Source organism: Molossus molossus, unplaced genomic scaffold (assembly GCF_014108415.1).
Source record: "Molossus molossus isolate mMolMol1 unplaced genomic scaffold, mMolMol1.p scaffold_m16_p_5, whole genome shotgun sequence".
In the NCBI taxonomy this organism is placed as follows: domain Eukaryota; kingdom Metazoa; phylum Chordata; class Mammalia; order Chiroptera; family Molossidae; genus Molossus; species Molossus molossus.
Genome location: NW_023425388.1, coordinates 6,489,123 through 6,506,114, shown reverse-complemented (window position 1 = coordinate 6,506,114; position 16,992 = coordinate 6,489,123). Strand labels below are relative to the sequence as shown.

The 16,992-nt window shown below is 55.5% G+C and overlaps 1 protein-coding gene across 1 annotated transcript in view; it reads left to right on the top strand.

Annotated features, from left to right (window-relative positions):
* The window catches only part of PDE9A (phosphodiesterase 9A), a 96,579-nt gene that overhangs the window by 64,559 nt on the left and 15,028 nt on the right, over positions 1-16,992 (top strand). The window contains exons 7-9 of the mRNA XM_036243486.1: positions 7,204-7,288; positions 13,243-13,321; positions 14,893-14,967. Coding sequence (XP_036099379.1) covers positions 7,204-7,288; positions 13,243-13,321; positions 14,893-14,967 — 239 coding nt within the window. The remainder of the gene's footprint in view (positions 1-7,203; positions 7,289-13,242; positions 13,322-14,892; positions 14,968-16,992) is intronic.

The following is a 16,992-nucleotide window of genomic DNA, read 5'->3' as shown; positions in this document are numbered from 1 at the left end:
GAAAGGCGATGCCATTCCCGTGTGAAGCGCCTAAAACTCAGTGTCGAGGAGGCTAGACCGGCAAACAGCCGAGCATTTAAAAGTAACAAGTCCCCTAACTGGTTACATGCTACAGTAGCAGCATGGAAAGCCGCAGCGGTGGGTGCAGAGAGCAGAAGGAAAACAAGAAGTCCTCCGAGTACACCTTTCTGGACCGGGCTTTCTGCTGAAGACTTTGTGCTTTTACATAAACGAGACGTGCGGACCCACAGTGTGGGGGAATAGCTCCACTATAATCACCTCTCGGTTCCCTGTTACCACAGTGAAAAGCAGAAAACCTGCCGATGAGCAAGGAGAGGAGATTCAAGTCTGATTCGGTGACCAAACAGCTGAAATTCTGGGAGGAAAACAGCTTCAAGTCATGTGTGCTCTGTCCTCATCCAACTGTGCTGGATCCCACGTGCTCACCGCCCCCCCCCCCCCCCGAGTCCTGCGTGGAAGGCTCCCGTCTACGTCAAGGCAGCCGTATTGATTAACTTCGGGGATGACGAAACAAAATCCAGGCCTGAGGCCATCAGGGTCCCCCAACACCACCTGGCTGATTCGTATTCATAGGACTTCACTGAATGTCACCTTTCAGCATCTTATATGAATTGCTTGGGTTTTTTTTTTTTTTTCAAGAAAAGAAACTCAGGATCATGTGAAAACCAGTCCACCTACATGACGTCAGACATGATTTGCACAGTCTTCCTTTCCCAAGTGCGTTGACATTTTCACCATTGGAACTTCAAAACGGTTTTATTCCCCACTGACGAGAGACGCCATGAGAGATAAGTAATCTGCTCAAGTTCACTCAGCAGAGCAGCAAAGGAAATAAACCAGGGCCAGCGCCAGGGCCCTGGCGGCTGCTCGCTGCCTGCCGCCTGTCCTTCTGTGACACGACCCCTCCGTCTACCCTGGCCGGGCCCTCAGGGCGCCTGAGAACGTAGGTTAGGAAGCAGGCTGCAGGCAGCCGGGCTTGCAGCTGTGGTCACAGACACTGGTTGGGGCCAAATTGAACAGAAAAGGGCTTTTTCAGCCCGGCTGGCGTGGCTCAGCTTTTGAGCATCGACCCATTCACCAAAAGGTCGCCAGTTCGATTCCCGGTCAGGGTACATGCCCAGGTGGTAGGCCCGATCCCCAGTGAGTGGCATGCAGGAGGCGGCCAATCAAGTTCTCTCTCATTAATGTTTCTATCTCTCTCTCCCTCTCCCTTCCTCTCTCTCTAAAATCAATAAAGAAAAGAAAAGGGGCTTTTTCAGAAGGATTTTGGGGGGCACCCATGCCCACCAGGAGGGCTCAGGTATAGGGCTCAGCCAAGCTTCAGGAAGGATGCCCCAAATCCCAGGAGAGCTGACTCTCTGAGGGCGCTGAGCTGCTGTATCTGAGCCCCGTGTGTGTGGCACCTGCCCAGCACCTCGAGTTCTGTTCTCAGCCCCCCACAGCTCCCGGGGCCACTGCTACGGCCGTCAGGATGCTTCTCCCTGCACTGGCTACAGAGTCCAAGTCTGGACAGAAGGACCGTGTGCCCTCACCCTAGCAGGAAGAGAGGCCAAAGTGCACTGGTGTCCTGTGGCTGTCATGACAAAGTGCCACGCACCGGGAAGCGTGAAATGACAGAAATGAATTCTGGAGGCCAGGAGGCGTGATCAAGGCGTCTGCTGGACCGGTTCCGTCTGGAGGCTGGCGGACCTGTTCCAGGCCTCTCCTAGCTTCTGGTGGCTGCCAGCGTGGTTGGCTTGTGGCCAAGTCACCCGAAATTATCTTCACAGGGCCTCTCTTCCTGTGTTTCTGTGGCTCAAGTCCCCTCCGCCTATCTCTTACAGGACACCTGTCTTTGGTTTTAGGACCCACCCTAATCCAGGATGATCTCATCCCGAGAAATCCTCTAAGAACCTTTTTCCCAGGTTCCGGGACTGAGGATGTGAGCCCATCTCTGCAAGGGGAGGACACAGTTCAAGCCCCTGTAGTGAGCCTTTGGGGTTTCCGCGTTCTGAGGGGGAGGTGAGCTCTGCTTCCCACCAAGCCCCACAGAGCAGGGAGCTCTCCAGACGTGGGAAGAGGTTGAGCCAAAGAACACAGAAAATGAGAGTGTTTGCTATCGAGTCCCCGCCTGCGTTTACAGAGGGGAAAGTCACGGTCACCACCAGGCACACGTGTCCGGGACAGCGAGTGCCTCCTCTCCTCCAGCTCGGTCCACTTCTTCCCGCCTCCCGCTTCCCACGCGGAAGCCCGCTCCAGAGCCCACCGTTCCTTGCAAACGGGCAAGTTGAAGAGGCCATGAAGGAATATTCAAACCCCTACAGAGAGCCACGTTGACCTCAGCCTGGGTGGCTTCCAGCGTCTGGCCGTGGAGACAAAGATCGGGCCAGGAAGAGGTTTTGTTTTGCCTTCAAGTGCCATGTGAATTAAGGACCATGGAAGGAAGCAGCCATAGGACCTTCTCCCCTGCCCTGTCTGAGCGCCGGAATTCTCCAGAACTGGCTGTCTCATCGTCGGGGAGGCATCTCCCCGCAGGGCCTTTGAGTAAACCACAAAATCCTGCAAATTTTACCCGGAAGAGGCGTCACCTTCCTCCGCTGAGCTCAGGCTCATTGCACAGGTCTAAACTACTGGTCCTTTTACTAGTGGTGCTCATTTCTAGCACCAGGACCCAGGGGGGACAGTCTAAGAATTGTGGGCTTGGCAGTGGGTCCCGCACGGCCCCACTTTGGAGTCTCTGCTCCCACCAGCCCCGGCTTCCTCACCTCCTCCTGGCTGCCCGCCTGCCAGGAGCATGGCCTGTGAGGTCACTGCCCCAGGAGGTGGCCACGAGTCCTGGCTTTGGGCTGGTCCTCTCCCGGCACTTCTGGCTGCCGCTGCCCAGTCTCCAACAGCCCTTGTGCTGGCACAGAGGTGGCAGGGTTGTCTCGCCAGAGGCCCCGGAGACAGCAGTGTCTTTACCCGAAGGATGTGGTAACCGGGACATGGCAGGTACCCAGGAAGGGGAAAGGGGGATCCTTTCGAGGAGAGGGATCCTGCAGCTGAACCTCTCATGGAGATCACTTGGGAGAAAGGTCATCCCAGCTCTTCAGAAGGTCATTCCTGACCCAGCACAGCTGTCAGACAGGCTGGCCTGGGCTGCCGGACTGGGAAGGCTGCCAGGAACATGACTGCCACCTCCTTGCTGGGCCCGGGCCAGATATAGATCCACACACATGCACACACACACATGCACACATAGAAACACACACAGACACTGGCATAGGCACTCACGATGCATACACACCCCAACATGCACACACGTGTAAACCCATAGACACAGGCACATGCTTGCACACCCCACAGACACACACGTGTAAACACTCAGGCACAGACACACCCGTACACACGGTCATGTGCACGCACACACACACATTTATCTGGTCTGTAGGAGCTGCTGCTAGCTGTTCTCTGCTTCTCGGGGTCAAGGAGGCGGCCCGCTTGCGCTGACCATCTGTAGGCGACATTACATTGTTTGACTTGTTTTTAATGGCATTTCCTGCTGTTTTTCCACCATGTCAAACATCGTTCTTCGGAGTCAAATGTAAATTTCTCCATTTCCTTCATTCTCTTCGAGAGCTTTCCTTCCTTTTCACGTAAAGAGTTTGCCTCCTCCGGGGAGTCTGGGGCTGCTTAGCTGAGAGTGTTTTGTAAACAGAGTGCCCAGGTCCTCACCTGCTTCCTGGTCGGAGATGAAGCGGCACAGTGGCTTCACTTCCTGTTTGCTGGACACTGGCTGCCGCACGGGTCCCTGCGGTCGGGCAGCCTGTGCGCTGGGCCAGGCCCAAACCTGATGCAGGGAGACCTGGCCCCGGGGGTCATGCGAGCAACCCAGGAGACTCGAAGCTGAAACCAAACCTCGACGTTCTCCTTGTCGCTCGGGAAATGTGCTTTATGTCTTTCTTTACCAAAGTCCTTGGAGGAAGTGTTGAAACACAGCTCACGTGGCTGTAAACAGCTTTAACTCGCTCTGCAGCTGAAGGGGGTTCACTGCCCCCGGGGGCCTCTTCCATGAGCCCAGCGAGGCTGCTGGAGGCCAGCGTAGGACAGAGCTGCCTCTGTGCCCCGTGCTGCTGCTGCCGCCCACCGAGGGCCTGTCCCCAAGGCCAGCGTCCCTCTTAGAAAATCACCCTGAAAGGTTCCCTCTCACGGTGGCCTATGACTTGCCCGTGGAGCCACCTCTAAAGTGTGCGCGAGGACAGCCAGGTTTCCGGGTGTGCCCATGCTGTGCCCATGCTGTGCCCGCTGGGCCTGGCAGCAGAGAATAAACTGAGTCCAGTGCTGGGTGGGGCGGGGGAGCCTCTCTTTAGTTTGGGGCTCTGGTCTGTGCCCACCTCTTTAAATTCAAGATGGATGAGTGGGGCCGGTGTATGAAGCTGATGTCCAGTCTCGGCTCAAATCTCACCCAGTCTGTGCAGAACTCTTCGCTGAGGAGGCCCCAGCTCCTCGGAGGGGCCTTCTTCCTCCCCTGGCAGGGGGCAGGCAGGGCTGAAATGGGTCCAGGAGGTGGGCTGTGCACTCGTCCCAAAGCAGTCCAGGGGCTGGGACAGGACCGGGAGGCAGGGGCCCCGTCGGCTGGAGCCCGGCCTGCCGTGCGCTTTGTCACCATCTCGGCCCACCTGCCCCGCGGTCCACTCTTTAACCTCAGGGTTTTTCTCCTCCTCTGATTAATGCACGACTTTTGCCGTCTTCTGACTCACTATCAATTTCCTTGGCAACCTCGCCTTTCATATAGGAAATTGCCATGAATGCTGAATCTGTGGGGTTCAAAGTGGTGATATTATACCGTGTGGCCCAAAAGGCTTAATTTTAACACACACACACACACCCCAATAAATGGGCAGGGAGTCTGATCTACATCCCCTCCAGTATCAATACAAACATGACCCACCACCAAACACCATGACCAAGGAGGCGACTTACTGATACTGGGAGAAAACAGAACAAATGGCATGATCCCAGTTTTGTCTTTTGAAGGTTAAGCATAGACAGTTAGAATTCATGGGTAGAGCACAGAAATGCTTGGAAAGATACGTGCCGATATATATAATATTAAATAGGTTGTTCTTTGCCCCAGTAAGAGCACAGCTAAATTTTTTTTTTTTTTTTATCCTCACCTGAGGACATTTTTCCATTTTTTGTTTAGGTAGAGTGGGAAGGAGAGAGAAAGAGAAAAACATCGACGTGAAAGGGACACATCAAGTGGCTGCCACCCGCACGACCAACCAGGGCCGGGGACAAACTACAACCGAGTACGCGCCCTTACCAGGAACCGAACCTGGGTATCTCTGGACCGCAGGCTGACGCTCTAACTGCTGAGCCAAACCGGCCAGGGCAGCACAGCTGAATTTTAAAATATTTTTTGAGATGCTCCGTATTTCCTGTTTTCTACAATTATCATGCGTTGTTTTGTGTAAAACGATGTTTGAAACATAATCGATGTAACTGGGTGCAGCTGCCCTGTGGGCTCTACCCTGCCAGCTTCATCTGTCCCCCACATCTGTTCACTTTTGGATCAAAGTCTATACCACCTGCCAGGTTTCTTCTCCAGATGTGTTCACTTTGCGGGACTTGCTGCCCCTCCTGTGTTGGTAAGACTGGGCCCCTTCTCGTCACCGATGTCGAATCTACCATCTGCTGATGTGGGTGTCCTACTGGCAGACCCCCCAGACACAGCTCCACTGTGGCTCTCTCCTCCTCGGGGTGATCGTCCTGCAGTGTGGACCAAGGTCTGGGAGTGCGTGGGAGGCCACCCTGTCCAAGTGCAAACCGTGAAGGGTGCGTACTGACGCGACCTTCCTTGGAAGAGAAGCTGCGGCTTTCTCTGACTTCCTCCCTGGGCCGCGATGCCAAAAAGGGCCAAGAACACCGCACTCCAAAACGAAGGGTGTGTGCTCCCGATGAGTAAGCAGAAACATACCCGACGTCAAGTTCCCACTTTTCCCCACTGGCCACTAGTACGTGGCCTCAGCCACCAAGACGGCCACCTGGCTGGTTCCAACCACTTGCATTTAAGGCCCCAGACTTTGCTCCCATGTCCTGGTAGAAGAGGGACAGTGTCCCAGGCGTGGCGCAGAAGCAAGTCGCCAGGACCGGCCTTGAGTATCAGATCTTCCAGATTCTGGTCACTTACGCAGAAAGAAGCAGTGTTTTCACATAGCCTGGCCCCCCGTTGGCCCCTGACCCTGGGGACATTTAGAAAACCTGCCCAGGGAGGTCATGCGTCCAGCCCAGCTGCTCTTGGAGAGTCTCCTGAGTGCTCTGGAGCCAAAGCACTTCCTGGGGGTGGGAGGAACCGCCGAAATCTCCGAGTGGATTTGTTTTCCTCAGAAATCACAGCATTTTATTTTTAGCCGTATTCGGAGCCAGGCTTGATGAAAAGGGGAACAGAGTGGCATCCTGGTCTCGTCTCTGCATGAAAATGGAGGTGTGATTACAGAGTGACAAAGCCAATCTTTCCTGTTTCTTGTCAATGACTCTAAGGGCCTCCCCAAAGCCTCTGGCCTCCAGAGTGAACATCTGGAAGTGGGCCGGGCTCAGAGCCGCAGCCCCAGCTCATCCTTGGACGAAAGCACTCCCTGGCTTTTCCGGCCCACCTCCGCCGTGGGACTCGGGGTCCAGCTAGCCAGGCTCTGCTCACCGAGCGGCCTGTCTCACCTGTTTTAACCTCCTGGTTCACTGCTCCAGGGAGGGCCCTGAAGCGCAAACTTTACTCAGTGCAGTGGGGGTCCCTGCCGGGAAGGCTGTGCTCTTCCCATGGAGCCCTCCTGCCCTGCGGCCACGTCCCCCCCTTCCTCTTTCGTATTGGAGACCCCTTGTCCCATGTCCTCGACTCGTGCGTAGGGCTGTGGAGAGAGGAAGCTGGGAGAGGGTGCCTGAGAAGTCAGGATTCAGGGAGCAGGGCGGAGAGGCTTCCGTCCTGTAGAAACCCACGGATGAAGGCGACAGCCCACACTTGCCACGGAACAGGCCCACGATGCCGTGTCACTGGCTGAGCTGGATGTGGGCGGAGGGACAGGACCTGAATGCCAGCAGCCGGGCAGGAGTGGGAGCCACTGCACTGAGTCAGCTCTGCTCCAGGGACACGGCGGGCGGCCCCCACTTACCCGCCCTAGCAAGCCTCCCTGCATATCCATGGTAACCCCTTGTTTCTCTTTGTTACAGTGGAAGGACTAAAAGTGGTGGAGATTGAGAAATGCAAGAGTGACATTAAAAAGATGAGGGAGGAGCTAGCAGCCAGAAGCAACAGGTAAGGTCCGCGTTGGGGGTGCTCCACGTGGGGTCGGGGGGCTCTGGTCTTTGTGTTCCCCAAAACACAGCTGGAGCCTTCGATCCAGCTCCGGCTGGGGGAGCACAGGGAGGCAGCCCTGCTCCCCTTGGGATTTGAAGAGCTTTCTTAGCATCAAAGAGGATGGCCGAGGTTGGGACTGCCTATCGGGGGAATAAGCCTCCAGGGCAAAGTGTTAGTATTGATCTACCCAGATTGAAAGGAGTTGACACCGGTCTTTGAAGAAAGGGAACAATAAAAAGAAAAGGCCCTTGGCTTGCAGAGGACAAGTGTCCTGGTGCCCCAGAGGTCCCACTCCTGGGCAGACACCCCCATGGTACAGAGCAGCAGGTGGTTCTGGTCACTAACATCACTGCCGAACTGTAGGGTTGGGGGTTTGGTGAGTGCACAAAATGTAACCTGGAGGTGTGCATTCTCGCACACGTGGGGTTTGGAAAGCCGCCCGGAAGGTATCCATCAAAGTATGCAGGGTAGGGCCGGGGCGCCGCCCTGACAGTATGATCGAAATATACACGAGGACAGATAAAGCGCGCGTGTTGGATGTGCAGAGCCCCCTGAAAGTGCCAACGGGCTCATCGCCCAAGCGTAAATGTATTCGTTCTACGTCTCCGCCGAGAGACAGCTGGAGCAACAAGTATACCGGACTTGACCGTAAGGTCAACGGAAACACAGCCTCGAGGACCTAATTACCTAAAACACCACATACCCAAGGGAACCACTTTACAAATAAGTTGGGCTGCATCCAGAGATCAGGATCATTGGCTCCCTTGCGATGCCCCCCTCACTCCAAGCCGTTCTGCTTGGAGTTCGTTGCGTTGCGACGACCCCAGGCAGGCAGAGAGTCAACACCGAACAGGGGGTCCTCAGAGTTGGGCCCCCGGGGCTGGAACCTGGCTTGGCAGCTGGAAGGTTGCTCAGACCTGATGTGACCCTTTGCCATGGTGTCACCCTCAACTCAGGACTTAGCATGGCTCAGCTTAGCCTTCTGGCTGGCCACGTGCCCCAGCCGCCACATGCAGGCCTCCACCCTGTGGCCAGTCCTAGTGCCCAGTGATCCCGGCCCTGTCGGCCGTGCTCAGCCCAACCCCTCTCCAGCGGGCCTCAGACTGGCCGCCATGGCCAGCGTCACGTCCACAGTGGCAGGAGGGCAGTGGCCCGATGCGGTGCCCACTGAGAGGAGCACATTGGGCCTTTGCCCGGGGCCAAGTGGAGCAGGTAGCCTCGGAAGGGGGTGTGGGTCGGGCCCGGGGCTTTTCCAGTCACCCGGCAGCACCAGAGGGAGAGGGTTCAACTCGAGTTCTGGCTTCGGCCTGACACTGAAGGCCCCCTGCGTGACCTCTCAGCTTCAGCCCCTATTCTGTACAATGGGCTGGAGGACCCCTGCCCAGATGGTGTCCCCCTTGGTTCCTTCCCACCTCTGTGGGCATCACCTCACCCGGAAGCAGCTTTGTCCACGGAGCCCACAGAGCACTAGACCTTCTGCAGCCTCTTGTCCCTTCTCAGATGACCAAGTGCCACCTGCTAGAGGCAGCCAGGGCGAATTGCAAGCCCAGCCTCGCTGGCCTCGCCCCCGCCGTGTCCAGGGGCCTGGCTCCTCCACCGCCCTCCCCTGCAGGAGAAGCCGGGCGGACGCAGAGGGTGTGCCGCTCCCGGCGGGCTTTCTGGCGGGCTCTGGTCCTCCGGGTCAGGTGCCAGTGGAAAAGCAACGTGTTGTCCAAGCTGTGTTAGTGTCCTGACTGCTGTCATAAAATGCCACAAACTGGGGGCTTACAACAATAGAAATGTATTCAGTCATCACTCCGCAGGCCGGAGGTCTGAGGTCAAGGTGTCGGCAGGGCCATGCCCCCCAAGGCTCTTCCCAGGCCTCTCCCAGCCTCTGGCAGTGCCCGCAACCCTTGGGGTTCCCTGGAGTGTACAGACAGTTCTCCCGTCTCCGCTGCCTGTCTTCACACGGCAGACTCCCCGTGTGTCTGTCCAAATGCCCCTGTTAGAAAAGGACACCAGCTGTGTTGAATTAGCGCCCACTCCTCCTGTTAGCCACATGTTAACTAGTCACATCTGTAATGAACCTATTTCCAAATGAAGTCACACATGGGTCCGGGGGCTAGGACCTTAACATGTGACTTTGGAGGGATACAACGCAGCCCACAACACACCACATGGGGAAAATACACCTAATTTCAGAGCACCTGGGAGGAAGAGACAACCTGGGGACCAGAGACAAGATGTCATCTGCAGGCCCCGCCCTGGGGCAGGGTCAGCCGAGCTGAGATAGAGTGGGTGTTGGGGCTCAGCACAGTACTCCAGGGCCCCTCTGCACCACCCCCCAAGCACATTCTAGAGCTCACAGCTCCATAATCCAGAGAGATTTCCCGTGTCCTAACCTCCAAAGGCAATGTTCTCAGCAGAGTTGTCACAGCACCCCACACGGGCGAGACGAGAGACGTGTAAATGTGCCTCTTCAGTCAAAAACAGAACGGGGGTGGGAGAGCTCAAACATCACGGACACACTGAGAACAGAGAAGTCCGCGTGCTGGCTCAGGGTGAGTTCACAGCATCACCCCCCGGGTCCGGCCCAGGAGCCCTGCAGCCCCTCTGTGCCGGCGAGAACAGCCTTCCCTTTTCTTTGTGGGGAAACTTTGTGAGGAGCAGAACAACCCGTCGTTGTACTGCCTTCTGTCTGTCAATGGCAGGGTTCCATCTAAGTCCTGCAGGGGTCCATGTATCATTTGTGTCCCTGGGACAGGCTTGTTCAGTGTGACTTCACCTGCAGTGCCAGGGGAGAAAATGCACCTCTGAGCAGCCCTTTGGGTGATGTCCACCCACCCCTGCCCCTCTGGGAGGACAGAGAGAACAAAGGCACCTGGCCAGTTGAGCCCCCCTGTACCTACGAACCAATAGCTACTGAGCCTGAAGTGCTGAGCCACGTCCACCCACACACAGCACCCCTAACAGGGTTCGGGGCCAGGGTCTGCAGGCATCGGATCCCCTTCTCCTCTTGGGGAGGAGCAGGTATCGGGTGGGGCAGGCTCACAGACACCTCCAGACACACAACCTCGGGGTTTCTCTTGTTTTTCCCCCACGAGGAAAGGGGTCCAGTTGCCTGCTCGAACGTAGGGCACAGAGTGGAGCTTGCTGGTCGACCCAGGGCGGGGGAAGGTCACAGGAACATGGGTGGCTTTTGAGGGCTTTGGGCTTCTGTAACCTGTACTTCATCCCAAACAATGGCCTTGACCAATGGTCTGAGCCCCAGGGGAGCAGAGGCGGAGAGCCCAGGAAATGAAGGAAAATTACGCCCCAAATAGAATGAAAAGAAAAGGCACCATGCCAGCTGCTGTCAGCTGGAGGATGCTGGTTCCCATGGCAACAGGGTGCAGAGGGAGCAGGCAGGGCCGCCTGGAGAGGTGGAGAGGGCCTGGCACAAGTTGCCAGGCGCCCAGCAGACGCTTCTCAATGCTGGGTTTTCAGGGAAGCAGCTGACTCCAGCGGTCCAGCCACCTTGCTTGGTGAAGCGGCCGTAGCCCTCCCGGGAAACACACGGCATGTGTGTGGATATTTATACAAAAGAGGTGAGCAGGGCTGGTGTGGCTCAGTGGACTGAGCGTCATCCCACGGACTCAGAAGTCCTAGTTCGATCCCCGGTCAGGGCACATGCCCCGGTTGCAGGCTTGATCCCCAGCACGGGGCGAGCAGAAGGCAGCCGATCGATGTCTCTCACGTTGATGTTTCTGTCTCTCTCTCCCTTCCTCCGTCTCTAAACATATCCATAAAAAATTATATTTTTAAAGAGGTTAAAAGCAGAAAAGAGATAACAATGATGCTATCTGTTCTTAAGTGCAGAAACGAAGTTCCTCGCTGCTCAGAAATATGTACGTTGCGTTTCTCCTTTCCAGGGTGACAGTGGAAATCATTTAGTTGGTACCTTTTGTTGGTTCGTTTTGTTATTCTTTCGTTAAGGCCCCTCCACACAGGAAGCTGTCACAGGCAACTCGAGTGGTTTTGTAAACGTCGAGCTGAGGGGAGGAATCGCAGCATGCCAAGAAAATAGCACTGAAGGCTCTTTTCTCAAAAAAGGAAATAGACTTCTTGTTCTGAGTTTGCAAGCAACTTAGCCTCCTTGTAAAACCATCAGACTATCCTGATGAGGGGGTGAATCACCAAAGTGACAGCAGCCACCGTGTCCCCAACTGAAATCTGGACACTGACTTCCCAGATGTTTTTTTGTGTATAGACACCTAGTTTTGGAAAACAACTAAGAAATATGACGTCATCACCTTTTTTCACTTGCGGCGTCGTGAGCGATGAACAGGTCAGATCTAAGCCACACCAGCTCGTGCGTCCTGCAGAGGGCGCAGCCCGGACTCACTGTCCACCCCCCGGAGTGCCCTTGTTTGCTCCAACCTGGGCGCCTGTCTCAGCGCCCTCGTTCAGTACATACTGTACCCGACGTTTCTTTTTCCCTCTCACCCAAAATCTCCTCACTTTACATCATTTTCTTAATTATCTTAAAGATCGCACAATACCAAAATGGTCTGAATGAGTTCCCATTTGGGGCCATTTAGGTAGCTTCTCGTTTGTTCTGGTGGTTTTATAACCACAGACCACGTGGCGATGAACGCCTCTGTGCGCAGGGCTGTTGGCTTGTGTCCAGTTCTCCTCTTAGGCTCAATCCGAGCTTAACGGATAGGAATGCTCCGCGGCTCCTACTATAGGGTACTACATGGCTCTCCCAGAAGGCCGGCCTTCATTTACAAACCGCTCGAGCTGCACCTTGATGTGCTGACCCCCTGCCCACCAGCCTGAGAATCTCAAACAGGGGTACAGACCCCTCCCCAGTCCTCGTACTGCCCATCAGCAGGAGGGTGGAGAGCATGTTCACGTCCAAGAAAGTTAAGGTCCCCAGGTGGGGAGGGGGCCATAGAGTGGCCAGATCTCCTGGGGTGGCCCTCCACACCCAGCCTCCAGGTACGACCCCACAGGCCAGCACACTCTCCCCCATATCAGAGGGTGGCTTTCCACCCAGAACACACCGGGCTGCTCCTGTTTTGTTCCTATGTGGGATCCCTTGGCACTGAGTAATGGAGAAAATGGGCAGATGGCAGATTCCTCTGTATGTAGTGGGAAAATTGGAGACGTCCTGGAAGTCCAGCTTGGGGCTGACTGATAACACGCGGTGCGGCCACACCCTGGGGCACCGAGGATTTGCTGCTAATAACATTGAGCTCGTGAAGCAACACCCAGCAAGTCTGTGGTGTGTTCAGTGGGAAAAGCTAGTTGCCGAAGAGTAAGTTTGTCCAACTCCATCTTTGTTTCAAAGCACACTGGGCCCTGGCTGGTGTGGCTCAGTGGTTACAGCGTCAGCCCTCGGACCGAAGTCGAGGGTTCGATTTTCAGTCAAGGGCACACGCCTGGGTTGCAGGTTCCATCCCCAGCCCCTGTCAAGGTCGTGCAGGAGACAGCCAATCACTGTGTCTCTCACATCAATGTTTCTCTCTCCCTCCCTCCCTTCCGCTCTATCTAAAAGTCAGTAGAAAACTATCTCAGGTGAGGATCAACAAAAAATCAATACATGTAAATAAATACTGTTGGAAATTTTTGGAATGAAAATGTTTTGCTTTCATCATTTGAAAAAAGTTTCCAGCAGCCAGCTTCCTGTAACGAAGTTGCTTGTTCCCAAGAGTCCAGTTATCTACAGAGGCCCAGCTGGGTCCCTGGGGGCTTAGCAATGAGCCCTCACTGGCTTTCCGACTTGTTCTCCCACAACAAATACAGCCGAAGAGGTCTGTGGGGGTGCTCCGGGTTCGGTGTGGGGCTTCTCATTTGTTTCTGTCCTGAGGGGGCCCCACAGAGCCCTACCCGCGTGAACACCAACACTGAGGGACAGTGCCAGAACTGATCCTTGCTCTTCCGTGTAGGACCAGTTGCCCCTGCAAGTACAGTTTTTTGGACAACAAGAAGCTGACACCTCACCGTGATGTCCCCACGTATCCCAAGGTAAGATGAAACTCTGCCTCTGAAGAGAGCACCTGTGACCACAGCCCCAGCGCCTTGGCCGCCTGGCCTCCTGGCCAGGCCCCTGATGTCTGCACATTTGCAAACCCAGCTCCAGCCCCGCAGGATAGGCCTGTTCTTCTTAAGCAGAATATTTTTCTCTTTGACATTCGTTTAGCAAACGTGGTCCCAGGCCATAGCTTACTGTGCCAGGAGGTAATGGCTAAATTTTTAAGTACATTTTTTTAAATCTGCTTTATTAGATCTCCTGTCCCTGAACAATACATTGTTGTTATGAGAAGTTTTGCTTTCTATCACAAAAGATTTCTCAGTTACAAGAGACCCCAGGCCCTTGTTAAAACAGCAGTGCCTCCCTGGCCAGTTTGGCTCAGCGGTTAGAGCGTCGGCCCGCAGACAGGAGAGTCCTGGGTTCAGTTCCCGCTAAGGGCACGTACCTCGGTTGCAGTTTGTCCCCGCCCTGGTTGGGGTCGTGTGGGTGGCAGCCACTCGATGTGTCTCTCTCACATCGATGTTTCTCTCTCTCTCTTCCTCCCCCTCTCCCTCCTGCTCTATCTGAAGAAAAATGCAAAAATGTCCGCAGGGGAGGATAAAAAAATAAAAATAAATAAATAAATAAATAAATAAAACAGCAGTACCCTGGAAATTGGGGAGGTGGGTCTTTAAGCAAATACAAAAGCAAGTTCTCAGGGTGGTGGTCACCCCTCAAAAGTGCCTGCCGCTGATGAGCGATTTTCAACACCCTCTTGAGCTGATACTCAGGCTCCCGCCTGCTCACGGGGTTGTCCGTGGTTTTTCGATGGACACTTGTGTTTTTTCTGTAGAAAAGTGTGGCCCAAATTGCTCATATTTTAGCTCCAAGGAGTCACAAGGCCCAGCCGAGATCCAAAAAGAGGGTTTCAGTGTTTCTTTGTGGTTCCTTAAAAAAAAAAATTGAAACCCCGTAAACCTGGGAGAACATGATCTCTAATCCTGAAACCCCAGGACTGTCTGGAGTCTGACGTCGCAGTTTCTGTTTCCTGTGGTGGTTTAACCCCAACTCTGGTGCCCCGCAGAACCTGCCTCGGCCGCAGCTAACCCAGGGATGGGCTCCCTGAAAAGGACACCCACCCAAAGCAGCTTCTTAGCCAGTATTGGAATTTAGGCTAAGTCACTGTTTCCCCTTGACTTCGTGTTACTGTATTTTTCCAAGTCAGGTTTATTGCGATGTAACTGACGCGCAGTGACATTCTTCTGCAGCTGTGTTGTGTTGTGACTTTTGACACACTTGTGTGATCACATAATGGCCACCGCAGTCAAGGAATGGAGCGTTAACGTCACCCCAGAATGGTCTCTCGTGCCCATGTGGTCGTGCCCAGCGCTTGTGCCCTGCCTCGGGCAGCCACTGGAGGGGTTTCTGGCCCTAGAGTGGCCCGTTCAGAGTCCCTGTAGAGTGTAGCCTTCAGGTCTGTACACAGGTGCCCCGAGGGGAAACAGGAGAAGACATCTGCCGCCCACCAGAGGTGACCAGCCTTTGTCACAGCACGGAGGCTAATGCTGCCTTCTGTCCTTCCCAGTACTTGCTGTCCCCAGAGACCATAGAGGCCCTGCGCAAGCCGACCTTTGATGTGTGGCTTTGGGAGCCCAACGAGGTGAGTGCGGGAGCCTGCTGGGACCAGCGTCTCGGAACTTGACGGGCACCCCCATCACTCTCCTCTCTGTTCCTTTCGTGTGTTTTAACTTCATTCTCCAGATTTTAGCTAAACTCACTCTTGGTAGGCTCAGGGAGGCCTTGGGGACAGAACTCAAGGAGCGGGTGTTAGACAGAGGAGCAGGTGGCCAAGTGCAGGGGCCTCGAACCCTGGTCCTGACTGCGGGTGCTTCCCTCCAGGGAGCATTACTGTGGCATTGTCGTGAGTCCCCAGGGGCCGTCTGCTGACCCCACAAACATCCTCTCAGCTGGCCAGCAGCTACCAACAGACCCCCCCCACTGTGGAGATCCAGCCCCCCAAGAACGGGCTTCTGTGGGAGACCTGTGCTGGGGAAAGGCGCAGGCAGGCAGCTGTGGCCCCGGACACACCCGGGTACAGCATCTGGGATGGCCAGGCACTGAGCAATTTTTTTTTTTAATTTCCCTTTTGCTGAGAAAACACAAAAGAGAAGGTTTTCTTTGTTTGGTCTAGTTACCTAATTACAGCAATCATACCCTTCTCCTTCCGAACCTCAAGAACACAAAGCCCCTGCCCTGGCCGGTTTGGCTCAGCGGTTAGAGCGTCGGCCTGCGGTCTGGAGAGACCCGGGTTCGGTTCCCGCTAAGGGCACGTACTTCGGTTGCAGTTTGTCCCCGGCCCTGGTTGGTCGTGCGGGTGGCAGCCACTCGATGTGTCCCTTCACGTCGATGTTTCTCTCTCTCTCCCTTCCTCTCTCTCCCTCCCACTCTATCTGTACAAAAAATGGAAAAATACCCTTGGGTGAGGATAAAAAAAAAAAAAAAAAAAAAAAAAAAGAACACAAAGCCCCTCATCACAGACCTCAGGCCACCAAAATCTACGGACTCTTTCCTGCTTTCCAGTAACAGAGACGCACACAAGGCCGCTGCCCGCAGGCCACCCACCTGGACGAGCGCGGCGGCGACAGCCCTGCAGACGGAGGGAGGTCTCGGCACCCGAACACTCCCCAGCACTGGCCTGCACCCAGGGGCTAGCGTCTCCCGAGGGAGCCGTGTGCGTGCTTTTGTTCCTGCTCTCCCTGTGAAGGACAGGCCTCGGCAGAACTGGCCAGAAACCCACAGGTTCCCCCACATGGCCACCCTGGGAAGAGCCGGCCTGTGTCCAGGGGACTGTCCCAGAGCAAACACTGAACCAGGGGACCCGTGCGCTTCACAACATCTGGCCACCAGGTAGCCTGCAGGACAGGAGCGGGGATGTTGAGGAGCAGGAGGCGTTTTAAGTGTGTAGCCATCACCTGGCAGATCCGTGCACCATCAGAAATGGACCGGGTGCGGGAGGCCACGTGGCCTGGAGAAACGAGAGAAGTAGGAGGACCTGTGGCCTCACTGCCTCTCTGCGAGCGGGGCCCCTGGCTGGCCTGTCCATGGGTGAGGGGACACACAGCCTGGAACGTGCGGATCCCTGCTCCCAGCCGGTGGACCGGCACCCCCAGCAGAGACATCTGGAAGAATCGCAGTCCTGACGTCATCTTGCCTTCAGCACCAGGAGCAGGAGCGAAGCACCTGTGTGGCACCTGCTGCTGTCGTGTCTCCTCTGAGCTCAGGGCTGTGTGACCAGAGAGGGGACGCACCCTCGTGTTGAGAGGTCGAAGGATTCCCGAATCCACACTGGGAAGGCGGCCTCCCTTTCCTCCCGTATGCGGGATGTGTGTGTAGCGGCCACAAAGGCAGGGATGAGAGGAGCCAAGCAGCTCCCTGCAGTGGGCTCGGCCTCTGTGTGGCCACCTGCCGGCCTGGGGCTCCCACCAGCACATCAGCGGCACTGGGAGGCTCGTGAGGGCTCTGGCACTTCCAGAAAGTTCCCAGCTGCCTCCAGTGACAAACCCGAGATGCCCCAAAACGGGGCCCCCTGGCCTCTAGAAAGTCTGGGGCACAGTGAATGTTGGACCATGGGCGGCAAAGATGACCAACCGAAGGGTCACACCTGAAAACTTTAACAGCCTCCCTG